General features: G+C 54.0%; 1 protein-coding gene across 6 annotated transcripts; it reads right to left on the reverse strand.

The window, feature by feature from the left end:
• Positions 1–340: 340 nt before the first annotated feature.
• On the reverse strand, positions 341–18,807 carry FPGS (folylpolyglutamate synthase). 6 transcript variants are annotated; one of them, XR_004350314.1, is made up of 16 exons: positions 9,195–9,371; positions 7,872–8,000; positions 7,729–7,782; positions 7,579–7,643; positions 5,871–5,985; positions 5,642–5,722; positions 5,449–5,510; positions 5,258–5,360; positions 4,878–4,955; positions 4,489–4,636; positions 4,271–4,360; positions 3,340–3,490; positions 2,948–3,023; positions 2,697–2,840; positions 2,031–2,097; positions 1,138–1,197 (listed from the first exon to the last, which is right to left on the reverse strand). XR_004350314.1 is itself a non-coding variant. In XM_032634533.1 (15 exons), exons 1-15 carry the CDS (start codon positions 18,734–18,736, stop codon positions 812–814), a joined length of 1,728 nt encoding a protein of 575 aa, XP_032490424.1. In that variant the 5' UTR covers positions 18,737–18,807; the 3' UTR covers positions 341–811. The 6 variants fall into 6 exon arrangements, 4 of the variants coding, with proteins under 4 accessions (XP_032490424.1, XP_032490423.1, XP_032490425.1 ...); XR_004350315.1 differs by lacking the exon at positions 1,138–1,197 and adding an exon at positions 1,445–1,462; XM_032634533.1 differs by lacking the exons at positions 2,697–2,840; positions 9,195–9,371 and adding an exon at positions 18,614–18,807 and having other exon boundaries at positions 341–1,197.
• Between the last annotated feature and the right edge of the window lie 2,959 nt (positions 18,808–21,766).

Raw genomic sequence — 21,766 nt, forward strand, 5'->3', positions numbered from 1 at the left:
GGAAGGGGGGACTTGTCCCAGGCCACAAAGCCCAGGCTCCGACGCAACCCAGTTCCGTACCAGCTGTAGCCCCCAGCCCCCTATTGTCTGCTGAGGGAGCTAGAGGTCAAGAGTCAATCAAATATTCAGCCAATGCTTTTTTTTTTTTTTTTTTTCTGTACGCGGGCCTCACTATTGTGGCCTCTGCCGTTGTGGAGCACAGGCTCCGGACGCGCAGGCCCAGCGGCCATGGCTCACAGGCCCAGCCGCTCCGCGGCATGTGGGATCCTCCCGGACCGGGGCACGAACCCGCGTCCCCTACATCAGCAGGCAAACTCTCAACCACTGCGCCACCAGGGAATCCCCAGCCAATGCTTTTTTTAAAAAAAAAAGTTAAAGGCTTTAAATCACTCCAGCCACCCTCTGCCCCCACAGGGCCCCAGGCAAGGACCCTCTCCTTTCCCAGAAGGCCACTGGAAGAAGGAAATCTATCAACCAGCAGCCAGTATCCGGCAGGACCCCAGGCTAGGTCAGGCAGTTTACCTGATAAGCTGCGCCTGAGGCAGGAAGCAGACAGGGTGGGAGGGGAGGTGGGCTGGAGGGTCAGGTCTACTACAACAGCCAGAGAACTAGGAAGGAGAGGCCTGGGGCACTTGAGGCTCAGAGACAGATCTCAGCTTCCTGCCCCCGGCCCTCTATTTCACCGCCCAGAGCCCAAGTCCCTGGGGCCAGTCCAGACAGAATCAGGAAGGCACGAAAAGCACGTAATTTAGTTCATGGCGAAATGCAGGGCAGGTGTGGGGGAAGCCCACCTCCAGCCCCACTGCCTTGGCTACTGGGACAGGGAGGGCTCCAGCAGCTTCAGCACGCCGCCCACCAGGTGCAGGCTGCCTGTGACCAGCACGTGGATGGCAGCAGCCTCCTGGAGGACGACGGCCCCACTGCCTGCCACAGGGTGGGCAAAGAGGACCCGTGGGGGACTGGGTGGCTGAAAGACAGGGTCCCGGCCTTGACTGATCCACTGCAAGGCGTGGGAAATGCAGCTGAAGACGAGGGAGCTGGCGCTGTGGGTGTGGGCTGGGCGGGGTGCCAGCAGCAGGGGTGCAGGCCCACCAGGCTCCGGGCTGGCCTGGTCCTCGTGCAGGCGGCTCCAGTGCTGCTGGTGCGCCAGGCAGCGGAGCAGCACCTGGTCCAGGGTCACTGTGAAGTTCTGTTGGTCTGCGGGGCACAGGGATGGGCACGTCAGCGAGGCAGCCGAGGGCCGGGGAGGGGGAAGCACGCTGTGAGCACCTGCGCAATGCCAGGCTTTATACAAGCATCATCCGTCCTTACAGTGGGTGCTATGAGGAAACCGGGGCTCAGGAAGTTCAGTGATTGCCCATCGTCACAGAGCCGGTGAGAAACAGGGCCAGGCAGTTTAGCTTCTAAGCTGGGGCTTCTGCCTACCAAGCACATCTTTCTGCCCTAGCCTTATTGCCTTCATCTGTAAAACAGACAGGGGCCATCACCAGGTGGGCATAAGTACTTCTACAAACGCAGACTCCCGCACTGTCCCCACGCAGTCTGATGTGGGGCCTCGGGATCTGTATTTTTTAGATTATTTCAAAAAAAACTTTTAACATGATCCACAGTAAAAATACACATTTTACAGTGGCAACCCAGTACTCACATATGTGTACATATATGTTTGGAACAGAATCTTCATCAAATAATACCTACCCTTAACTTTGTGCAAGACACACTGACACTCTCTATTCTATTTTATTTAAAATTTAAAATGCTGGTTGAGACCCACTAAACTGACTTCAAGAACCATCACTGGGTTGTAACCTGCATTTTGAAAAATAGTTTCACCAACAATTCTCTTTTCAGTATTGCAGTCACATGCAAAATTCACAATGTACCAGAGGTTATTTATTTATACGATAAAACAAATCTAGTTCCTACCCAAGACCTTCAGTTCAAAAGCTCTCACCGTCACCAACAGAGCAATCCACCTCAGGGCCCTCCGCCCCCCGCCCACCGGAGGGACCATGCCTGTCACCTCTCACCTGCGTTGTCTGTGGATGACACCTCTGTCAGGTTAGGGCAGAAAACGGTATAGTCAAACTGGCAGGGCTAGAAGGCCAAGGGGAGAAGCTCAGTGTCAGAGCCCTGAGAGGATGCCCCCTATCCCAACTTCCACACAGCACCCCCGGAGTCCACATACACGTCCCCATCTCTGGAGATGCCCCCCCACCAGCTGAACTGGAGTGATGGTGCATAAACCGAGCCACAACACTTCCGTGTCCCCCATCGACCTCAATATACCCTGCCTGGCCTGTGGCCTGGGCCGCATGGCCCAACACAAATGGGGAGACAGAGGCTGGAGCGGGGGGCTGCATTTGCTTAAGGTGACCCAGCTACTGAGCACAAAGGATATGAAGAACAGCCTCCGCATCCTGGTCTGTGAAATGGGAAACGATCACTAGGAACCATTTCAGCCCTGACAGTCTAGGGCAGGCTCAGTTTCCTTGGGCAGAGGAGGGCCCCTCCCTATACGCTCTATAGCCCAGTGACTCCTTAAACGAAACTTTAGAAGCAGGTATCCTAGTAGCAGCCCTATTCTACGGAGAGGCAAACTGAGGCTCGGAAAATGATCTCTTATCCAGGGTCATATGCTAGCAGCTAAAAGGGCCTGACGAGTGAATCCAGAGCCTGAGCCTTACACCACTTACCTGGTCCTCACTGTAATCCTGGGCTTGAGTGTGACCATGGAGGAGAATGGGTACAATGACCTGTGACTTGACTTCCCTGTGCCCAGTGCTTTCACATTTACTCCTCAGTACAATTCAGGGGGGAGAGGAAAAATCACTCCCATTCTACAGTTGAGGAAACAGAGGCTCAGGGATGAAGGCACCGCTGCTGGGGGTCAAAGCCAGAACCAGGGCTGGGTTGCCTGCTGTCCATCCCCCAGGCAGTCCCTCACCTGCAGCAGCTTCAGCAGGGCCGCGGAATCCCGGTCCCCAGTGGAGTTGAAGAGCAAGACAAGGACCTCAGACCCGCTGTGTGAGTGGTGAGGAGCGGGGGGAGAGGAGGGTCAGAACGGCGCCTCCCACCCCTTCTCCGCGGGCCCCGCCCCATCCTTCCTCCAAAAATTTCCCGCCTCCCTACTGTCCCAGTGCGACCCCGTCCCTGCGACCCGCCCCATCCTTCCCCGAGGCCCCTCCCCTCCCCACTGGCCCAGTCCTAACCGGGGTCCCGCTCCATCCTTCCTCAAGGTTCCTCCCCTCTCCACTGGCCAAGCCCCGCCCCCGTCCCCGGTCCTTCCCCATCCTTACCCGAGGTCCCGCCCCAGCCCCGCCTCTGGCCGCAGCTCACCCGCCCAGCCTCTCGCGGCTTTGCAGCGCCTGGCGGAACCAGCGCACGCAGGCCTGCATGCTGCTGGTGGTGTGCGCGCCGTCCAGGTACCAAGTAAGGGGGCCCCGCCGCAGCAACTGCGTCCGGCCCGGCCACTCCGTATCCCGAAGCCCTGGGGGAGGGGAGTAAGGTAGTCCTCTAGCGGCAGCCGCGAGGCTGCCCTTCTACATCCTCCCACTCCAGTCCTCAACTCGCACACATTACCCGCCCCCGCTGCTGGCCACTCTGACAGCCCAGGAGCCTCTTACTGGGCACTAGCCACTGGGATCAGCTCTTTGGCTGCCTCATCTGGTGTAATCATCCAGGCGGCCCTGAGAGGGGGCTGCTCTCATATATCAGTCCCAAGTTTCAGGCAGAGAACCCTTAGCTCAGAGAGATTAGGTCACAGAGCAAGTGACACTTGGGGCTGGGATGTAATCCACCTAGCTCCAGGACTGTGTCATGACCCTGACACGGGGCCTGGCACACAGTGGGCACACTGGAACCAACTGCTGAAGGGGCTTAACAGCCACGAGGACCTACTGTGTGCTGAAGGCCTCGGGGGCAAGCACGAAGCCTGACAGTATCGCCGTCCTCAAGAACCTCATGGTCTTATGACGATGGTGACAAGGATGGTAGCTTGGCAGCTACCAGTGGCTGGGCACTTTATCCTGAATCTGCCAGGCTCTGGACTCAGCCCCTTAGTGATGTCACTTCACAGTGCGCCCTATCATCGTCTCATTTGGCAGGTGGGGAAATGGGCTCAGAGAGAGTTCATGAACTCAAGGTGTGGGAAGCTCACTGACTTCAGTCCTTTCTCTTAAGGCACCATCTTGAATTGTCCCCACCTCTCAAACAGGAGACCAAAAGAAACATCTGAAGCAGCCTGGCTGGGCAGGAAGGTCCAACTCACCATGCTGCATGTGGGACGTGGGCTGGAACACAGGTGCCAGGGGCAGCTGCCCCGGGAGGCTTGGCCTGGACGCCTTCAGCTCTCCAGTATCTGGGCAGGGGAGGGGAGGGAAGGGAGAGGGAGGGCTGTGTGGGACGCAGTGTGCTCAGGCCTCACCTAAGGGCCCTCAGAGGCAGGTTCCACGTGTCCCCTGCCCACCCACTCACCTGCCCACTTACCCCGGTAGCCCTTCTGCTGCAGCCAGCAGCGAGCCAGCTGCAAGGCCAAGGCGGCATTGGCCTGCTGGTGTTCCCCCTCCAGGCCCAGGGTCAGCAGCGGCCCCCCTTCCTCCAGGGCTTCTAGTGGTGGGCACAGGTAGAGGGGACACTACAGAGGAGACGGGCAGCAGCTGGTCAGGGAAGCTGCTGCTGCCTCCTTGGCCAGCAGGCCCTCCCTGATGCCATCAGCCCTTCCATCTTTCCCCATCAACCACAACCCACCAAGTCCTGTTCCTAGAACCGAGATGTCCTCCAGCTGGATGAGCACAGATGAGCAAACTGAGGCCCCAAAGGGTAAAGTACCTCCCCAGTCAGCCAACCACCCACCCAGCTGTCCCAATCAGACTCACTGAGATCTGCTGAGCGCGGTCCCTCAGCACTGCCAGGGGCCCGTCAGGCTGGAGCACAGTGAAGGCGGGGACGCCACTCTGTGGAGGACACGGAGAGTGAGCCTAGGGTCCTCCGTCTCCCAACACTGGCCCCCACATCCCTGGTTCTGGATGGCCCACTCAGCCTTCCCCCCCATCAAACCTTTGGGAACCCCTCGATGGGGAAACTAAGGCCAGAGATGGGGCTCAACTTGTTCCAGTCCCACCCAGACCCCACTGATGCCCAAGACCTCGTCCTGAGTCAGGAGGATACAAATGACTGTGCCACACCCGCCCCCACTTCCCTGAATCTCGGGGCCCAGGCCATCCATGTACCTCCCTCCCCAGGACTGCCTGGTCACCTTAAAAATGCCCCCTTTCTGCCATGCGATCTTCTCCATCGTGTCCCCCAGAAGGCCAGTGTGGTCGATGCCAAGAGAGGAGACCCCACACACCACAGGCTTCCTGGGGGAAATGAAAGAGCCATGATGCCCCTGCCCCCGGCCACCGGGCTCCCAGCCACCATCCCTCTGCTCAAGCCGCTCCCCCTCACTTGACGATGTTGGTGCAGTCGTAAGCCCCGCCGATGCCCACTTCCATCACTGCCAGGTCCACCTGAAGAGGATCAGAGGGCATGGCAGGGGGTACAGGGGCTCCCGAATACCACACAGGAGCCCCTAGTCTGCTGAGATTCCCCTTCCCGAGGCCTGGAACACAGGGTTCTGGGGAGTGGTGGGCACACACACCTTCTCTTGGAGGAAGACGTGGAAGGCCATGAGTGTGAGGAAGCGGAAGTAGCCAGGCATGGAGACACAGCTGCTGTCATCCTGTGGACAGGATCACATCAGAGCTCGGGGCCCCTGCAGCCTCTGCCCTGGGGAAGATGGTGTCCCGGGATGTGCAGTGCCCTCTGGGTCTACCCACCCACTCCAGGCCCCTTACCCTGCCCACCCACCAGCCCTCCGGCATGGGCACCTTGGTCTCCTCCAGCCGGTGGTAGAGGCGCCAGAAGTGCTTGGTGAAGAGCTCGGGGCTTATGGGCTGCCCATTGATTCGGATCCGCTCACGCACCTGCACCAGGTGGGGAGAGCTGCCGAGAGACCTAGGGTCATCAGGACTCCCTTCCCAAGACCCCCAGGCTGTCCCCCTCCCCACAGTCAGACCTGTCTTTCAGAGAAACAAATCTAACTATGTCACTGCCCTACTGAAAACCCTTCTGTCGCTTCCCCCTGCCCTTTAGAGAGTCCCAGCTCCACATCTCAGCCTACCAGGCCCCGGCGGGTCTCATGCCACTGGCCTCACCTCTCATACATCCCTTGGTAGTTCCCTGTGCCCCAGCCACTCTGGACTATTATTAGTTCCTCCAGCTCCCCCCGCCACCAAATTTTCTAACTCCAGGCCTATACACATGTCCACTCCACAGGTCTCAACTAAGACGGCTCCTCCAAAAAAGAGAAAGGACCCCACCCCACCAGATTGCTCAGGCATGCTCTCTGGGCTCCCACAGCCCCCCATGCTTCCCCCATCCCACATCGATCAGTAACTCGGCCAACATCTGCCCCCATAATGTCTGTCTTCCTGCCCTTGAGGGCAAGGCCCCGTCTGCTGTGTTCAAGCTGCATCCCCAGACTGGCCCATGAGGCCACATGGGCCCAAGTCAAAGGCTGGGTTTTTACCCCAAACATTATTTTGGAAGAGAGATTGTTGGCTTATATTTAAATCCTCAAAGGCCCTCTGGTATTATGAATCCACTCCATTTCTTTAATTTGAATGAAGAACTGCTGAGGGAAAACACATTAGTCTGAAATGACCCAGTCAGCAGGTTTCAGGTGCTTACAGAGGTCACTTGATGGAACTGGTAAAATAAAAGGAGGCAAAAATCTTGAAAGCCCCAAGCTTAAGGACCAAATCCTGAGCCATCTACCATCATGTGAGTCCCACTGCTCTACCACTGACAGGCTTAAGAAGGCAGGTACAGCTCCAGGGAAGAGAGACCCATGTCTAATCACCCTGCCCCCCCATCCTCTGGTGTGAGTTTAGATGCCTGAATGCAACCAAGAGGGGGTGCTGCCTGGAGGGCAAAGCAGCAGCTGAGGCTGGCACAGCGGAAGGGCTCCCTTCCGCTGCTCACCAGGGAGGTCTCAACAGAGTTGTCATAAACTACGCATATTGTTTAAGCCCTTACTAGCCTGGTTTTCTGCTCCTTATGGCAAAGATGCCCTAGTTGATAAATATTTCTATGTGATTTAAAAACTGTATAAGGAATTTAAGTTAATAAAAAGATATCTGAGGGACTTCCTTGGTGGTCCAGTGGTTAAGACTCTGCACTTCCAAAGCAGGGGGCACGGTTCGATCCCTGGTTGGGGAATTAATTAATCCCGCATGCCGCTAAGCGTGGCCAAATAAATAAATAAATAAGAAGATATCTGACTATTCCAGCTGTGTATTTCATTTATCCATTCAAGTTGCTGCTCCCCTCCCCAGTTTCTTTCCGTTAAAAATTAAAGATTGCCATAAACTTGGGCTAACTGGTAAATGCTAATTGAATGTTTGTTGAATGAATGAACACTAGGCAGAGAGACATGCAGCTGAGCTGCTGGGGGTGACCCTGGCCCTGAGGTGCTGGCTCGTTCCAGACCCCCGAGAGAGCTAGGAGACACCACACCCCTCTGTACCTCAGTACCTAAAGAATCCCGTCTTCAGGCCATAGCTTCGGAGGATACGTTCAGTGAAGGCACAGGTGGAGCCCTAGAAAGAAAAGGTCTTGTCTGGGCAGGTCCCCCCACCCCCACTCCACCAAGTGCACATCCTACCCCTGGGTCCTGTGGCTCGCCTTCCCCTTGGTCCCAGTGATGTGAATGATGTTCAGTTGGTCCAAGTCCTCCACCTAGGACAGACGGACAAGGTCCCCGCCTCAGCCACAGGACTCACAGACAGATGGGAATGGGGTGTGGTCAGAGGCCCTCCCCACCTTACCTGCAGCCCACTCCGTGCCAAGTACAGCCTCATGGCTTCCAGTTGTGTCTGGGGGTCACCCCGCTGGCGCTTCACCTGCTCCAAGTAGTTGGCATTGGTCTGCAGGGTGTTGAGTGTGCGCACGGCATCCTGGCAACGAGTCCCCAGGTGGTAGGTTAAGGCTCATTAGGGATCCATAGGGACAGAGGAACCCAGCATACCAGTGGCCAGGCCAGGGGCCAGGCCTTCCATGCCAGCCCTGTTTCCCCAGCCTAGAGGTTAGGCACCAGTGAGAAAGAAGTGGCATCTTTCCAGTTCTAGCAGAAATGGGAGCCTGGGGCAGTTCAGACCCACCCAGGGAGTGTCAGGCAAAGCAGGCAAAATGACTAACGGGACTATCCTTGCTTCCTGTTCGGCCTCCCCAGGCTTCACTCTCAGGCTTTTGCCCTCATTCTCTCCATGGTCCACCACCATGTTGGGCCCCTCTTAGGGCAGGGCCAGAACTACAGAAGGGTGGGGTCTTAGAACTGAAGGGATTAGAACTAGGAATTCCTGGAGGCTTCCATGCCCAGGATTGGGCATGAGGATTGGGGTTCCACATCCTGACCCAGAGAAGAGTTGCTTGAAGCAACCAGATGGGGAAGAGGAGTCTCAGGGGGAGGAAGGGTGTGTCAGGGTCACTCAGACAAGAAGGCAAGTAGGTATAACCTCAGGACTATACTATTCCACTTGGGGGGGGATGGAAGTGGGGGTGATGTTTATTTCCTCTCAGGGCCTCAGTGGCTGGTTGGAGGACCCACTCTCATCACACTGGTGCCACCTGCCTGGCCAGCATCAGGTTCTGGTCTCTGGCAACTGGCCCCTGGCACAGAGCCAGGAGGAAGCTTTCTGTTTTCCAGATTCTTGAACCACCCCCACTGCTCCCCACTTCCAGGCACCTGGATCTTCATCTCCTGAATCCTGGAGACGCCAACCCAGACCTATACTCTGGATCTCCCAAGTCTGAACTCCTGAATCCCCTTCCCCTCCCCCACCCCAACTGCTGGTTCTGAGTCCGGAGACACTGGAACTCCAGAACCTCAGCTGAGCCACTGGATCTCTTGGTCCTATCACACGGCGTCCCTTCCCACCCTCTAACGCGGTACACTTCAGCCTCAGAATTCCCAAATCCGGTACCCCGGGTCCAACTTCCTGGTGCCTGTCCCCACCTCCGGAATCCAGGATGTCCCCGCCCCCCCGAGTCCCCCAGTCCCAGGCTCTTGGCCCCTCTCTCAGCTGGCGGAGGTCAGATGCCAAGGGCCTCAGGCCCGGCTCACGTGTCATTGCAGGACCTCCCTCCAATACCTGATACTCCATGCCGGGCTCCTGCGGCGCAGGCCACGCGCTCAATACTCGCCTCGCTGCGACCCCGGTTGTTGCACCACGCGAAGAAACCGCTGCCAGGAAGAGAGCCGCGCGCAGGTGGCAGCGTGCCCGCGACATAGTAGAGATGCAAGCGGCGGCACGCTAGGCCCGGACCGAATACGCCCCGCCCCTCTCCTGGCCCCGCCCCCGACTCGCCTCCGCCCTCCGCCACTCAGCGTTGCCCAACGAGCCCACCGGCACCAATAAGAATCTGCGGGACGCCATCCTTGTGAGGGGCAGGCCCCGGGGCGGGGCGGAGAGCTTCATTCATGTTTATGAGGGGCACGGTACCGAGCGAGTCCACTGCGTTAGAGAAATACGCGCTCCTTTCGTCATCATCCTCTCAAGCACCGGGCCGCGCCCCGCAAATTAGCCAGTCCCAGTCAGCAGCCCTGCTCCAGGCCGGAACCAGCTTCGAGCCGGGACAGAATGATAGAACTGGCGGACACCTTAGGGAGGTCGCTGAATCCTGGACCCCAAACGTCCCGACCCAACGCAGAGACCCAGGGCGGCGGGGATGCGGCCTCTGGTCTGTCGAATCTGAGAGCTCGATTGTGGGGCAATAGGCCAAAAACCAGGCACCTACGCTACTGGGGCTCCTAACCGTTCCTGGGCAGCCTGGGAAGGCTTCCTGGAAGAGGCGACATCCTGGCCTCACGAGGCCTGGAGATGGAACGCAGTCAGAGAGCCCTGGGGTGACAGGATGCCAAATCCAGCAGGACCTTTTAGCCTTATAAGAAATTGGATTACATTTAGATGGCAATAAAATGGTTCTAAGAAGGGATGACAAGATCAGATTTGTCATCAGATCAAATGGAATGGATGGGAGAGCCACCCACGGAGGGAGCAATAATCTGTCCTACCTGGGGGTGGAAGACTCCCATTTGTCCTGGAGTTTTCAGAGCTTTTTCTGTCTATGACCTTCTTGGCCCCAACTAGCATGGAAAAAAGTAGTATGGAGATTCCCTTTCTACAGCTGAGATCTGGAAAGGTGTGTGTGTTTGGGTGGAGGTGGGGGGATTGCTGCAAAAACCCTCCAGAGAAGTTTCCTCAGATAAAAGGCAGTCCCTTAACTGATGGGGTTTCAGTACCAGTAGCCCCTCCCTCTTTCCTGCAGGCATTGGGGATAAATATTTATCAGAGATTGTTTGATTTTGAAATAAACAAATATGTTGAGAAAACTCTGTCATTGGCTGGACTTCCACTTTTCATATCACTGCAGGGTGCCCCACCCCTGCCGCATGGGAGACAGACAAGTCCTTTTCTCTCGCAGTGTTTTTTTTTTTAAATCATTGAAACTTTCTTTATACATTATAATTTAATAACTGAATAAAAATAATCATAATGAGATCCCAAGAGGGAGACTCCCTCCTCATTTGTATGATTTGGAAGCAGGTCTTCCAAAGTGCAAATCTAACCTTTTCATCCCTCCTTAGAACCATTTTATTGTCTTCTAAATGTAATTCAATTTCTTATTGGAAAATCCCATTGCCTACTTTCCTGAATCTTAACTGCTTTCTTTCCCTTTGTTCTGAGCAAAGCAGTCCTGTCAGTTCTCCCGTCTGGCCTGATACAGCCCTTCTCTAGGGTGGGGTGAACTCAACAGTCCTAAAAAATCGTTGAGGGGCTTCCCTGGTGACGCAGTGATTGAGAGTCCGCCTGCCGATGCAGGAGACACGGGTTCGTGCCCCAGTCCGGGAAGATCCCACATGCCGCGGAGTGGCTGGGCCTGTGAGCCATGGCTGCTCAGCCTGCGCGTCCGGAGCCTGTGCTCCGCAACGGAAGAGGCCACAACAGTGAGAGGCCCACGTACCGCAAAAAAAAATCGTTGAACTACACACCTCAGCTCAAGTTGGAAACAGAAATAGATGTAGAGACACAGAAGGCAAGAAACAGCACAGAAAATTCCAGGGATCCTATCTGGTATCATCCCAGTTGTGCAGGAAATTATAACTGGTGACTGGAGCCTTGGCAAAGTCACCCAGTGGCCTTGGGCATGTCACCTGTCCCCTAGACCTCTGCTTCCTCCATGGTCTCCAAGGACAAATGTTTTTTTGGCCGTGCCGCGTGGCCTGCAGGATCTTGGCAGTGAAAGTGCTGAGTCCTAACCACTGGACCACCAGGGAATTCCCTCCAACGACAATTTTCATAGCCAGTGACGCCAGGAAATTTAAAAGGGGAGGGGACAGAATAGATTTATTTTCTTTTCCTTATTCAAACTTTTCCTTACTTTTTATTTTGTTTTGAAATTCTAAATTTTTTTTTTTTGGATGGATGATACATCATATCATTCAAATAGTCAAAGGTACAAAAAGGAACACAGGGAAAAGCTTCCTTCCCACCCCAGGTCTTAGCATCCTTATTCCCCTCCCCAAAAGCAAAGTTATGTTTCTTGTGATCTTTCCAGAGACATTTTATGCACTTATAAGCAAATACGAATATATTTTGATTTCCCTTTTATACTCAAAGATAGCAGCAGACTATATACATGAGTCTGCATTGTACTTTTTCCACATATCTTTATATCCTGGACCTTATTCTGGACTGTGTTGGCACATAAGAGCTGCCCCATTGGCTAATTTGTTTTTTCAAAGCTGTATAGTACTCCTTGCTGAAGAAGTACTGCCGTGTATTTGGCCAGTCTCCTACTGATGGACATTTAGGTTTTCAATATTTTGCCATCACAAGCAATGTTACAGCGGGTAACATCATTTCTTCCATGTGTGAGCACATCTGATGGATAAATTCCAGGAAGTGCAATGGCTAGGTCAAAGGTGATTTGCATTTGACACTTTCATACAGATTGCCACGCTGTCCTCCAGAGGGACAGGACTGGTTTCCACCCCCATGCCCCTGCAGGGCATGAGCCAGCTGCTTCCTCACCAACACACACTGTTAGCCAACTTTGATCTTGCCAATTGCATAGGTGGAAAAACGGACTCTCAGGGTGGTTATCATTTGCATTTCTTTTATTGTGAAGGAGGGTGAGCATTTTTCTTATGTTTAAAAGTCATTTGTATTTCTTTAGCGGTCCACTCCTCTCTTTTGCATCATTGCTTTTTATTTGAAGAGTCACAGATGTTTGTAGAAGAAAATAGAGAAATGTATAAAGGAGAAAATCAAAGGCATCTTAATAGGGCACCTGGAGAGCCACTGTTAGCCTTTTGTTAGCCACTGAGGTGTTCTCATTCTCCATAAAGAACAATAGAAACAAAGCCATTGTCTGGAGAGCAAAGAAAAGAAAACAAGGGCACAGAGAAACTGGCAAGCAGGCCAGTGTCCACCTACGTGAGGCAGGTCTGCAGGCACGTGTGGAGGGTGAGGGGCCAGAGCTCCTGCTTCAACCCACACCCTCCCAAGGGGAAAGGACGTGAATCCATCCATTCCCTCATTCATTTGATGAGAAATTGTCTCTATGCCAGACCTGGGCTGGGTGCTGGGGACACTGTGTTCTGGGGACAGATGAAAAGGCTCTGCTCTTGAAGTGACCTGTCCAGGGGGCAAGAGAATAGTAAAGAATGAAACTTGTGAAGAACGAATATTTGCAACCCCTGATTAGAGGCTGTAGGGGCAGGAGGCTGAGGCCCAGAGAGGGACAGAGACAGCTTGGAGCCACACAAGAGGTCAGCAAAGGCACCATGCTGGGCCTTCTAAATTCAGATCTGCCTGAGTTACTGTCCCCTCTCCTGCCTCATCATGACAGCTGGAAAGGACTTCAGAAATCGGCCTTGGCCTCTTCCACCTCCATTTGCCTCTGCCTGAAACACCCTTCCCCTAAGCTCTTCCTCTTTGCTTTTTTGGGTGGGTTCTTTTTTGCGGTACGCGGGCCTCTCACTGTTGTGGCCTCTCCAGTTGCGGAGAACAGGCTCCGGACGCGCAGGCTCAGCGGCCATGGCTCACGGGCCCAGCCGCTCCGCGGCATGTGGGATCTTCCCAGACCGGGGCACGAAGCCATGTCCCCTGCATCGGCAGGCGGACTCTCAACCACTGTGCCACCAGGGAAGCCCTTAGCTATTATTAAGCACTTATCCCTGTACTTGGCATTGCAATCTCTCTCTTCTTTTAATAAATTTGTTTATTTTATTTATTTATTTTTGGCTGCGTTGGGTCTTCCTTGCTGTGCATGGGCTTTCTCTAATTGCCGCGAGCAGGGTCTACTCTTCGTTGTGGTGCGCGGGCTTCTCATTGCAGTGGTTTCTCTTGTCGCAGAGCACGGGCTCTAGGCGTGCGGGCTTCAGTAGTTGTGGCACACGGGCCTAGTTGCTCCGCGGCATGTGGGATCTTCCCGGACCAGGGCTCGAACCCATGTCCCCTGAATTGGCAGGCGGATTCTTAACCACTGTGCCACCAGGGAAGCCCTGCAATCTCTTTTAAATCCTCACAAGAATTGTATGAATTAGAGATTATCCCCACTTTACAGGTAATGAAATGGAGGCTCACAGAGGGTAAGCAACTCACTCAGGGCGACACAGCCAGTATGCGGCAGAGCCAAGATACAAACCCAGGTTTTCTGCCTCTAACACATGCCCCTACTCTCTACCACTTGTCTGGTCAATCTCTGCTGTCAATGCGCTGTGTGACCTTGGGCAATTCGCTTCCTCTCTCTGATCCTGACTCTCAGTCTCCTCCTTAGTAGAACAAGGGTTGAAATGAGTTCTGTCCCAAGTCATAATTTCTAGGGGGCTCTTGATGAGGACAAGAGCCTCCAAAGGGCACCGCACTCCGGAGAGCCTGGACTAGAGGAGTCCTGCTGCTCCTTCGCCGCCCCCATCCAGGGTTCTATGGAGACCAAGGGAGGTTCAAGCTCATAGGCAGGTTTACGCAGAAGCCTAGCATTCAGGAGGGAGGTACATTTCTGATGGCCACACCAGGGTTCTGTCCCTCCGATATACATAAGGACTTCCCCACCTCTGAATATCAATTCATATCCAGTGACCTACAAGAAAACACTTTTCTGTCACTGGGTGAAAAGAAAGTTGCCTTAAACAGAATTCCATATCCTCAGCGGCACAGCCTCTCCTTATCCTTGCCCCGACTCTGGCTACAAAGGTGTTTAATGGATTTAGTTTATTAGGAGGGCAGAGAACCTTAGAAATGGGCCTCCCTTTGACCCTGCAATTCTACTACTTCTAAAAATGACCCTGAGGAAAAAAACAATTGGAACTGTGCTCAGAGCCCCACGTGCTCTGTTTATCACTCTCCAGTGGCAGGTGACACGGTTGGTGACCTGACAACGCCCTCCTTCCTGAAACCCTTTGTTCTCTGGGCTTCCCCGACACCTCCCTCCCCATTCTCCTTCTTCCTTGCTGGCTGTGCCTTGCTGGCCCCGCCTTCTCCCTTCCAATCTCCTCACCTTGGTGGCCAGGGGCTCACGCCTTTCTCCAAGGTGGTCCCTGCTGTCCTGGCTCTATGATGATGTCTGACTTTCAAATGTCCTTCTTCGCTGAGCTACCGACATGAGCATCCCGTGACCTCCTGATGTCTGCAGGCATTTCTGCCTTAAAACCTGCTGCTCCCCAGACCTTCCCAGCACAGAGGACAGCTCCACCATCCACCAAGGGGCTCAGGTCTAAAGCTGGACCTCACCCTGGGTTTCCCTCTCCATCACCCCTGAGGCCCCCCAACCCCAGCCTCTCCAGGAGCCACTCCCATCCCTCCAGTGGCATCTCAGGCTGCCACTGCAGGTCTACCCTCTAGCCTCCTTCCTGCTGTTCCTCTCGACCCTTACAACCATAACCATTCTCCATCATTTTTAAAGAAACCCAGATCTCGTCTCTCCTGCTTCAAATCTTCCAGTGGATTCCCACTGCACTTAGGATGAGGTCCACACTTTTGATCTTACCATCTCTAACCATTGCCGCCCCCAGCCCTGCTGTCCTCCTCTGATTCGCAACCATGCCAGGCTCATGCCCACCTTTGTGAAAGTCCGCACCTGTGAGCACCTAGCATTAAAAGTATGCATTTAATCCTCCCAACAGCTTTAGGAGCACTGTGAGTATCCTCCTTATGAAGATGGGAAACTGAGGCACAGATGGGTTACGCAACCAGCCAAAGGTCACACAGAGTGAATGCATGACAGAGCCTCAGGGCCTTTGCACTGGGGTTCCTTCTGCCTGGAATGTTCTTCCCCTCAAAGTTCACGTGACCGATTCATGATCATTCCAGGTCTCTGCTCAAACGGCACCTTCTTCCCACATTCTTTTCACCATTTACCCTTTGGTACCTTTTGAATTTTGAACCACGTGATTGTATTAGCATTTCAAAATAAACGTTTTCTAACAGTGTTATAAATCTCGATCTAAGAAGACTCTTAAGGGAACAAACCTGCTGATGAGACAGTAGGGACGGTGGGATCCCATTTTTGTTAAAATAATTATAATTTAGAAAACAGCCTGGGTGTTATTTCCCCAGATGGTAACTGTAATGATCTGTGAGTGGTGAGGCTAGAGGTGCTTTTTTAATATATACATATATTTTTTTTTTCTTTTTTAAAAATTTTATTTAGGGCTTCCCTGGTGGCGCAGTGGTTGAGAGTCCACCTGCCGATGTGGGGGACGCAGGTTCATGCCCCGGTCCGGGAGGATCCCACATGCTGCGGAGCGGCTGGGCCCGTGGGCCGTGGCTGCTGGGCCTGCGCGTCCAGAGCCTGTGGTCCGCGGCGGGAGAGGCCGCAGCAGTGAGAGGCCCGCGTACCGCAAAAAAAAAAAAAAAAAAAAAAAAAAAATTTATTTAGAGGTGACTTTTTTTTTTGGTCTCACTGCATGACTTACAGGATCTTAGTCCCCCAACTAGGGATTGAACCTGGGCCACAGTGCTGAGAGCTCCGGGTCCTAACCACTGGGCAGCCAGGGAATTCCCTAGAGGTGACTTTTACCTTCCTTTTACTTGTATGTATCTTATAATTTTTCCCCTGGGAACATGCATAAGTGGGAAGAAGAATGAATGATTTCTTCCACACTGGGTGGCTGGCACTTCAGAGCTCTTCTTGACCAACCGTCTCGGTCAGCAGTTGGGGACACTGAGGCCAGCAAGGGGCCTGAATTGATCTGGAAGGAGGTGTGGCTCCTGGATGCTCCTGGGGTCCCCACTCATGGCCAAGAAGACCCTTTGGAGGGCACCGGACTTGTGGCCTGGGGTCTTGAGGTGGGCCACATCACAGAAAGGTTGGTTTCAGTTCTGCAACCTCTCCGAGGGGTCTGAATGCTCTCCAAGCTGGCCAAGCCCTTCTCTGCTCAAACCTGAGAGCAGGTGTCTTACCAATTTTCAGAGGGAAAAAAAAGTGTGGAATATTTTTTCTCAATTTTTTATCACACTCTGCAACCACAATTGTCCTCAGCACCTGCTCCCTGGGGTGTAAGATTTACTTAGCCTCTTCCTTGCCATTTTACAGGTGAGGAAACTGAGGACAAGAGGAGAGGAATCACCTGTGAAGGTCACCAGCTAGCAAGTTGGTTCAAGGATTCAGCTCAGTTCTAGCTCCTTTTTTTTTTTTTTTTTTTTTTTTTTTTGCGGTACGCAGGCCTCTCACTGCTGTGGCCTCTCTCGTTGTGGAGCACAGGCTCAGCGGCCATGGCTCACGGGCCCAGTCGCTCCGCGGCATGTGGGATCCTCCCGGACCGGGGCACGAACCCATGTCCCCTGCATCGGCAGGCGGACTCTCAACCACTGCGCCACCAGGGAAGCCCTCCAACTCCTTTTGATTCCACATTTAGCCCCTCTGATCAAGCTGGGAATCCCTGGCTTTTTTTTTTTTTTTTTATAATATGGATTTTCTTAAATAACAGTTAATGTGAGTTCTTTCTAGACAGCAGCGTTGTACGGAGACATTTACACGCATATATTTCGTTTGATCATCACACTCGCCCTGTGAGGAAGGTTCTGTTCTGGGCAGGACCCATTTCTCAGGGGAGGCGACAAAGGCCTAACAGGGGAAGTGGCTTAGTCATTCACAGGGGTCTGTGACACCAAGCCCCACGCTGCACCCCGGGCAGCCCTGGACCCCACCCCCACCTGCCCTGTGCCCTTGGACGTGCCTGGTCATCTGGTCAACTGGGCTCTGGCTTTGAGCCAGCTCTCAGTTCAGAGGGCGGCCCTGCTGGTGATGAGGAGCCCTGTGAAATGCCAACCCTCCCCAGCCCCTGGGGCCACCCTCAGTTCTTTCCCCCCTGGTGAGGGGATCACACCGTGTGACAGGTCACCTCACCTCTCTAGGGTCCTGGCCTCTAGAGTAAGGGGGCCTGGATGAACTTGCAGAGGCCATAGCTCCCAAACCCTGGCTTCTGGGGTTTCCCTTCTTCTGCTGCTGGGCAGAAGGCTCTGTCTGTCTCGAGGTCTGGGGAGAAGTGGCCTGCCAGGCGTGCAGCCCCTGGGAACGCTGGCTGAGCTGCTGCAGGGCCTCAGACGGCCATCCCGAAGAGGGAGGGAGGCACTGCCTCGTGGTGCCCATTCTACAGAGGAGGAAACCGAGGCTTGGTGAGGCTAAGCAACTTGTCTAGTGTCTGACAGAACCTAGACTCTTGTAGCCCAGCCCGGGGTTCCCATCTCCAGCTCTGGCTGGTCTCCGCCAGGGACTGGCTCTGCAGCTTCCCAGCTGGCGGGCCTCGGCCTCGGCCAGTCTCCTCGCCCCCTGAAACCCTGTTTCCTCATCTGTAAAGCGGGTGGACACAGTCCTTCCTGCCTCAGAGGGCCGGAGGAGGTGAATGAGGGAGGGCTGGGCCCAGAGCACAGAGCAAGGTCTCCACACATGAGCGAGGTTAGGAATCTTTAACAGGCCGAGTCCTTAAATGCTCATAAATGCACCTTCCACATCTATGAAATGCAGATAATGATGGTCTCAGATCCATAACACGCAGACAGCAACGCGCACAGGGCCCAGCAGGTAGTCAGCACTTTGATCAATGTTGCCATTATTATTATTATTATCAAAATGGAGCTAACAGCCCTTCCTCACAGATCAGTACGGAGAGTTAAATCAGAAGAAAACCAGTGTGTGTATGGGGCCTGGCACGCAGGAGGACCCTTGAGACGGCCTCTGCCACCTCCCACGCCGGCCCCCGGGTCGCCCCTAGAGACCTCCCTCCAGAGCTTCCCACGCCCACACTGGGTGGGAGCTTCTGTGGCGCCTCCAGCTGGGCGGAATAGGGGTTATGAGGCCTGTGGAGAGGGGGGGCCGCACTTGACCACCCCAGGCCTTCAGAACAAGGCTTATGATGACAAGATTTTTCCCTTGGGGCCCCACAAAGTGTGGGGTTACTATCATCGCTAATGGCCTTGGATCCCTGGGGGCTGTTTACACCCTTTGTACAAAGGAAGAGTTTAGAGAGGCAGGCCCCCTGTCCAAGGTCACCGTGTTCTCCTACCTGGAAGGAGGCAGCTTTAGCCGAGAGAGGACCCCCGCATGGGCCCGGCCACTCCATGGGTGCTTCCCACCAGAGCTTCTCAGCCACTGGCCAGGAGGTAGCCAGGGACCTGGCACCTCTCATCCCTGGGCTACCCGCTCCATGACCAGCTGAGGCACGAAGTGACTCATAGGTGTGGGTACCCCTGCCAAGCCTGCCCTGGGCTGGGCCAGAGAGGGGAGGGGGAAGTTGGGGGGATTCCTAAGACCTCGTAGCCTTCTCCCACCCTGATGTTGGGTGAGGGGGGGTGGGGAGTGTGCTGGGAGGCAGGTCTTCCCTGATAGGTCTCTGCTCTCATCCTGGGATCAGCCCAGGGATCTCTTGGCCTCCCTGGCTGTTTTCTGAGCGCAGGACTAGTCAGGACCTCCCTGTGAGTTAAATAACAACCGGCGGAGGTTAAAGGTGAGCAGGCAGAACGGGGTGTGTAGGGAGGGGGCACTTGGGAGACTTCCGGACCTTGGGGCTGGGCTTCCTGCCCAGTGGGGCTGGCTTTATCTGGCCTCTCTTATCACAGCCCACCCCTCTCCTTACGGCCGTTTCGCTGGCCCTGCCAATCTGGGATCCCTGGGGAGGGGGGATAGGACACGGGATGCCCTTGACCTAAGGCGTCCAAGCCTGCCAGGGTGAGGGCTGTGTCACCAAATCATTTGATCAAAAAGATGCCAGGACACAGACCCAGTCCTCGGCCTGCAGGGTGACATCGAGGGCCTGTCCAGACGAGCTGGCAAAGGCCAATCCATTTCCACAGCCTTTCCAGCCATCGGCTTGACCGCTAGCTGACTCGCTCCTGCATTTGGGAGACTCCCAGGTGCCAGGCTGCCTCCGATGATGCCTCCACAAGGCCCTGCCTTCTGCGAGCATTTATTCCTGGCTCCGCACCTCCCTCCACAGATGGGGATGACACCACATCACCCCAGGGTGCAAGGCTGAAGGGGTCAGACCCACACCTGCCCGGCTAGTCCCAGCCTCCTCTCTGGGGTGTTCTATGGGGAGATGGGGGGGGGGTGAGGAGAGCTCAGAGCCAGAAGCTCCAGGGTTTAGGGCCTGTTTTGGTTGTTTTAAAATACAGTTTAATTGCATGAGTAAAAATATTAATTCAGGAAATATAAGAAAACACAGAGAAGCATAAAGGACAGAACCACCCCAAATAACCATGGGTAACATTTCAGTGTGATTGCTTCCATCACACTCCTGCAGAAGCAGGAGATATTTTGTAACCTGCTCTTTCCACCTGTTGTCTTTGTGTTGTTGTTATTGTTTTAATATTTATTTTATTTATTTGGCTGTGCCAAGTCTTAGTTGTGGTACGCAGGATCTTTAGTTGCTGCGTGTGGGATCTAGTTCCCTGACTAGGGATGGAACCCGGATCCCGTGAATCTGGAGCGTGGAGTCTTAGCCACTGGACCACCAGGGAAGTCCCAATCCACCTGTTGTCTTTGGAACGTCTTTCTGTCATAGTGTATATACTTCGTCCTTTCACGTGGCGCCCCAGCATCCCATCATAGGGCCGTGTTCTACCTGTGCCGCCCAGATCCTGGCCAGCAAGGCAGCATCGCCCATCAGCTTGTTAGAGGTGCCCCACCCAGACCTGTGAGTCAGGGATCGGATGTGCAGTGACTCTGCATGCTCTAACTTATTGAAGCTGATGGAGGTTTATGCTTTTCCACCTTTTCCACAAGCAAGGCTGCCCTGAACATCATGGACACACTGGGTGGAGGTAGCAGAGAACACGGTTGGAGCATGGCCTTTCAGGTTCTAGTCCTGGTGTGGCCACTGTACACTGGGCCACGTGGCTCTTCTGTGTACAGGACAAGAATCAACACGTGCCCTCTCTAGTGGGTCATTCCATGACGTGCTGGCTCCCGTCTTAGAATGTACAAGACCAGCTCCTTCCCTAATCCTCCTTTACCATAGATTGCTGCTACTTCTTGTCTTTGGTCCCCTTCCTCCTGTTCTCCAGTGAGCCTACTCCTCTCGGCAGGGCTTCATCCAAAGCAATCCACCCAACGGCTCTTGCCAAAGTCATCACTGAGGTCAGTGTGGCTAAACCTGATGGTCAGTCTTCACCCCCATCTTCTTGGCCCATCGAGAGCACTTGTCTAGGCGATCACTCCCATGTCTCAAAAACACCCTCTGTCTCTTAGCTTCTGGAACTCACTCTTCCTATGGTCTCTTTTTTTTTTTTGGCCATGCCGTGCAGCTTGCAGGATCTTAGTTCCCTGACCAGGGATTGAACCCGGGGCCCCGGTAGTGAAAGTGAGGAGTCCCAAACACTGGACCGCCAGGGAATTCCCTCAGTGGTCTTTTACTTCATCTGTTGTTGTCCTCAACTCCCTGACGACATTGAACACAGGAGTGTCCCAGTGGACCACGTCTCCCTACTCCGCTCTTCCCATGTGATCTCATCCTGCGTTGGGACTTTAAAAACCACCAGGCTGGCAACTCCCAAAAGTGTGTTTAGACTCTGGGGGGCTCTGAATTATATATATAGTTCAGGTATATACCTGCCAACTCAACCTGGATGTCCATCTGTCAACCTCCCATTTATCATTGAAAAACCGTGCTCCAGGGACTTCCCTGGTGGTCCAGTGGTTGACTCTGCCTTCCACTGCAGGGGGCACAGGTTCGATCCCTGGTCGGGGAACTAAGATCCCACAAGCATGTGGCGTGGCCAAAAGAAAAACAAAAACTGCCCGAAAACCACAATCCAGCCTGACCTGCTGCAGCCTTCTCTGTCTCAAGGATGGTAGCTCCGTCCTCCTTCCAGCCAAAGCCTAGGACTCTCAGCTCCTCATTCATTCAAACTCACATCCAATCTGAATGATTTGCCCTCACAATAACCTATACATCCAAGCACTCCTCACCACCAGCTTCATGACCAGCTTGGTCCAAGCCACCATCATCTTCTGCCCAGATTATTACAACAGCCTTAACCAATCTCCCTGCTTCCATCTTTACCTCCTTAGTTTTTCTCAACATAGTCACTGTTTTTTTATTTTTAATTGGTATTTTTAAATTTTTTAAATTTTTTATTGAAGTATAGTTGAATCACAATGCTGTATTAATTGCTGTTGTACAGCAAAGTGGCTCAGTTATGTATATATGTGTATGTGT

The sequence above is a fragment of the Phocoena sinus genome, chromosome 6 (genome assembly GCF_008692025.1).
Source record: "Phocoena sinus isolate mPhoSin1 chromosome 6, mPhoSin1.pri, whole genome shotgun sequence".
Taxonomy (NCBI): domain Eukaryota; kingdom Metazoa; phylum Chordata; class Mammalia; order Artiodactyla; family Phocoenidae; genus Phocoena; species Phocoena sinus.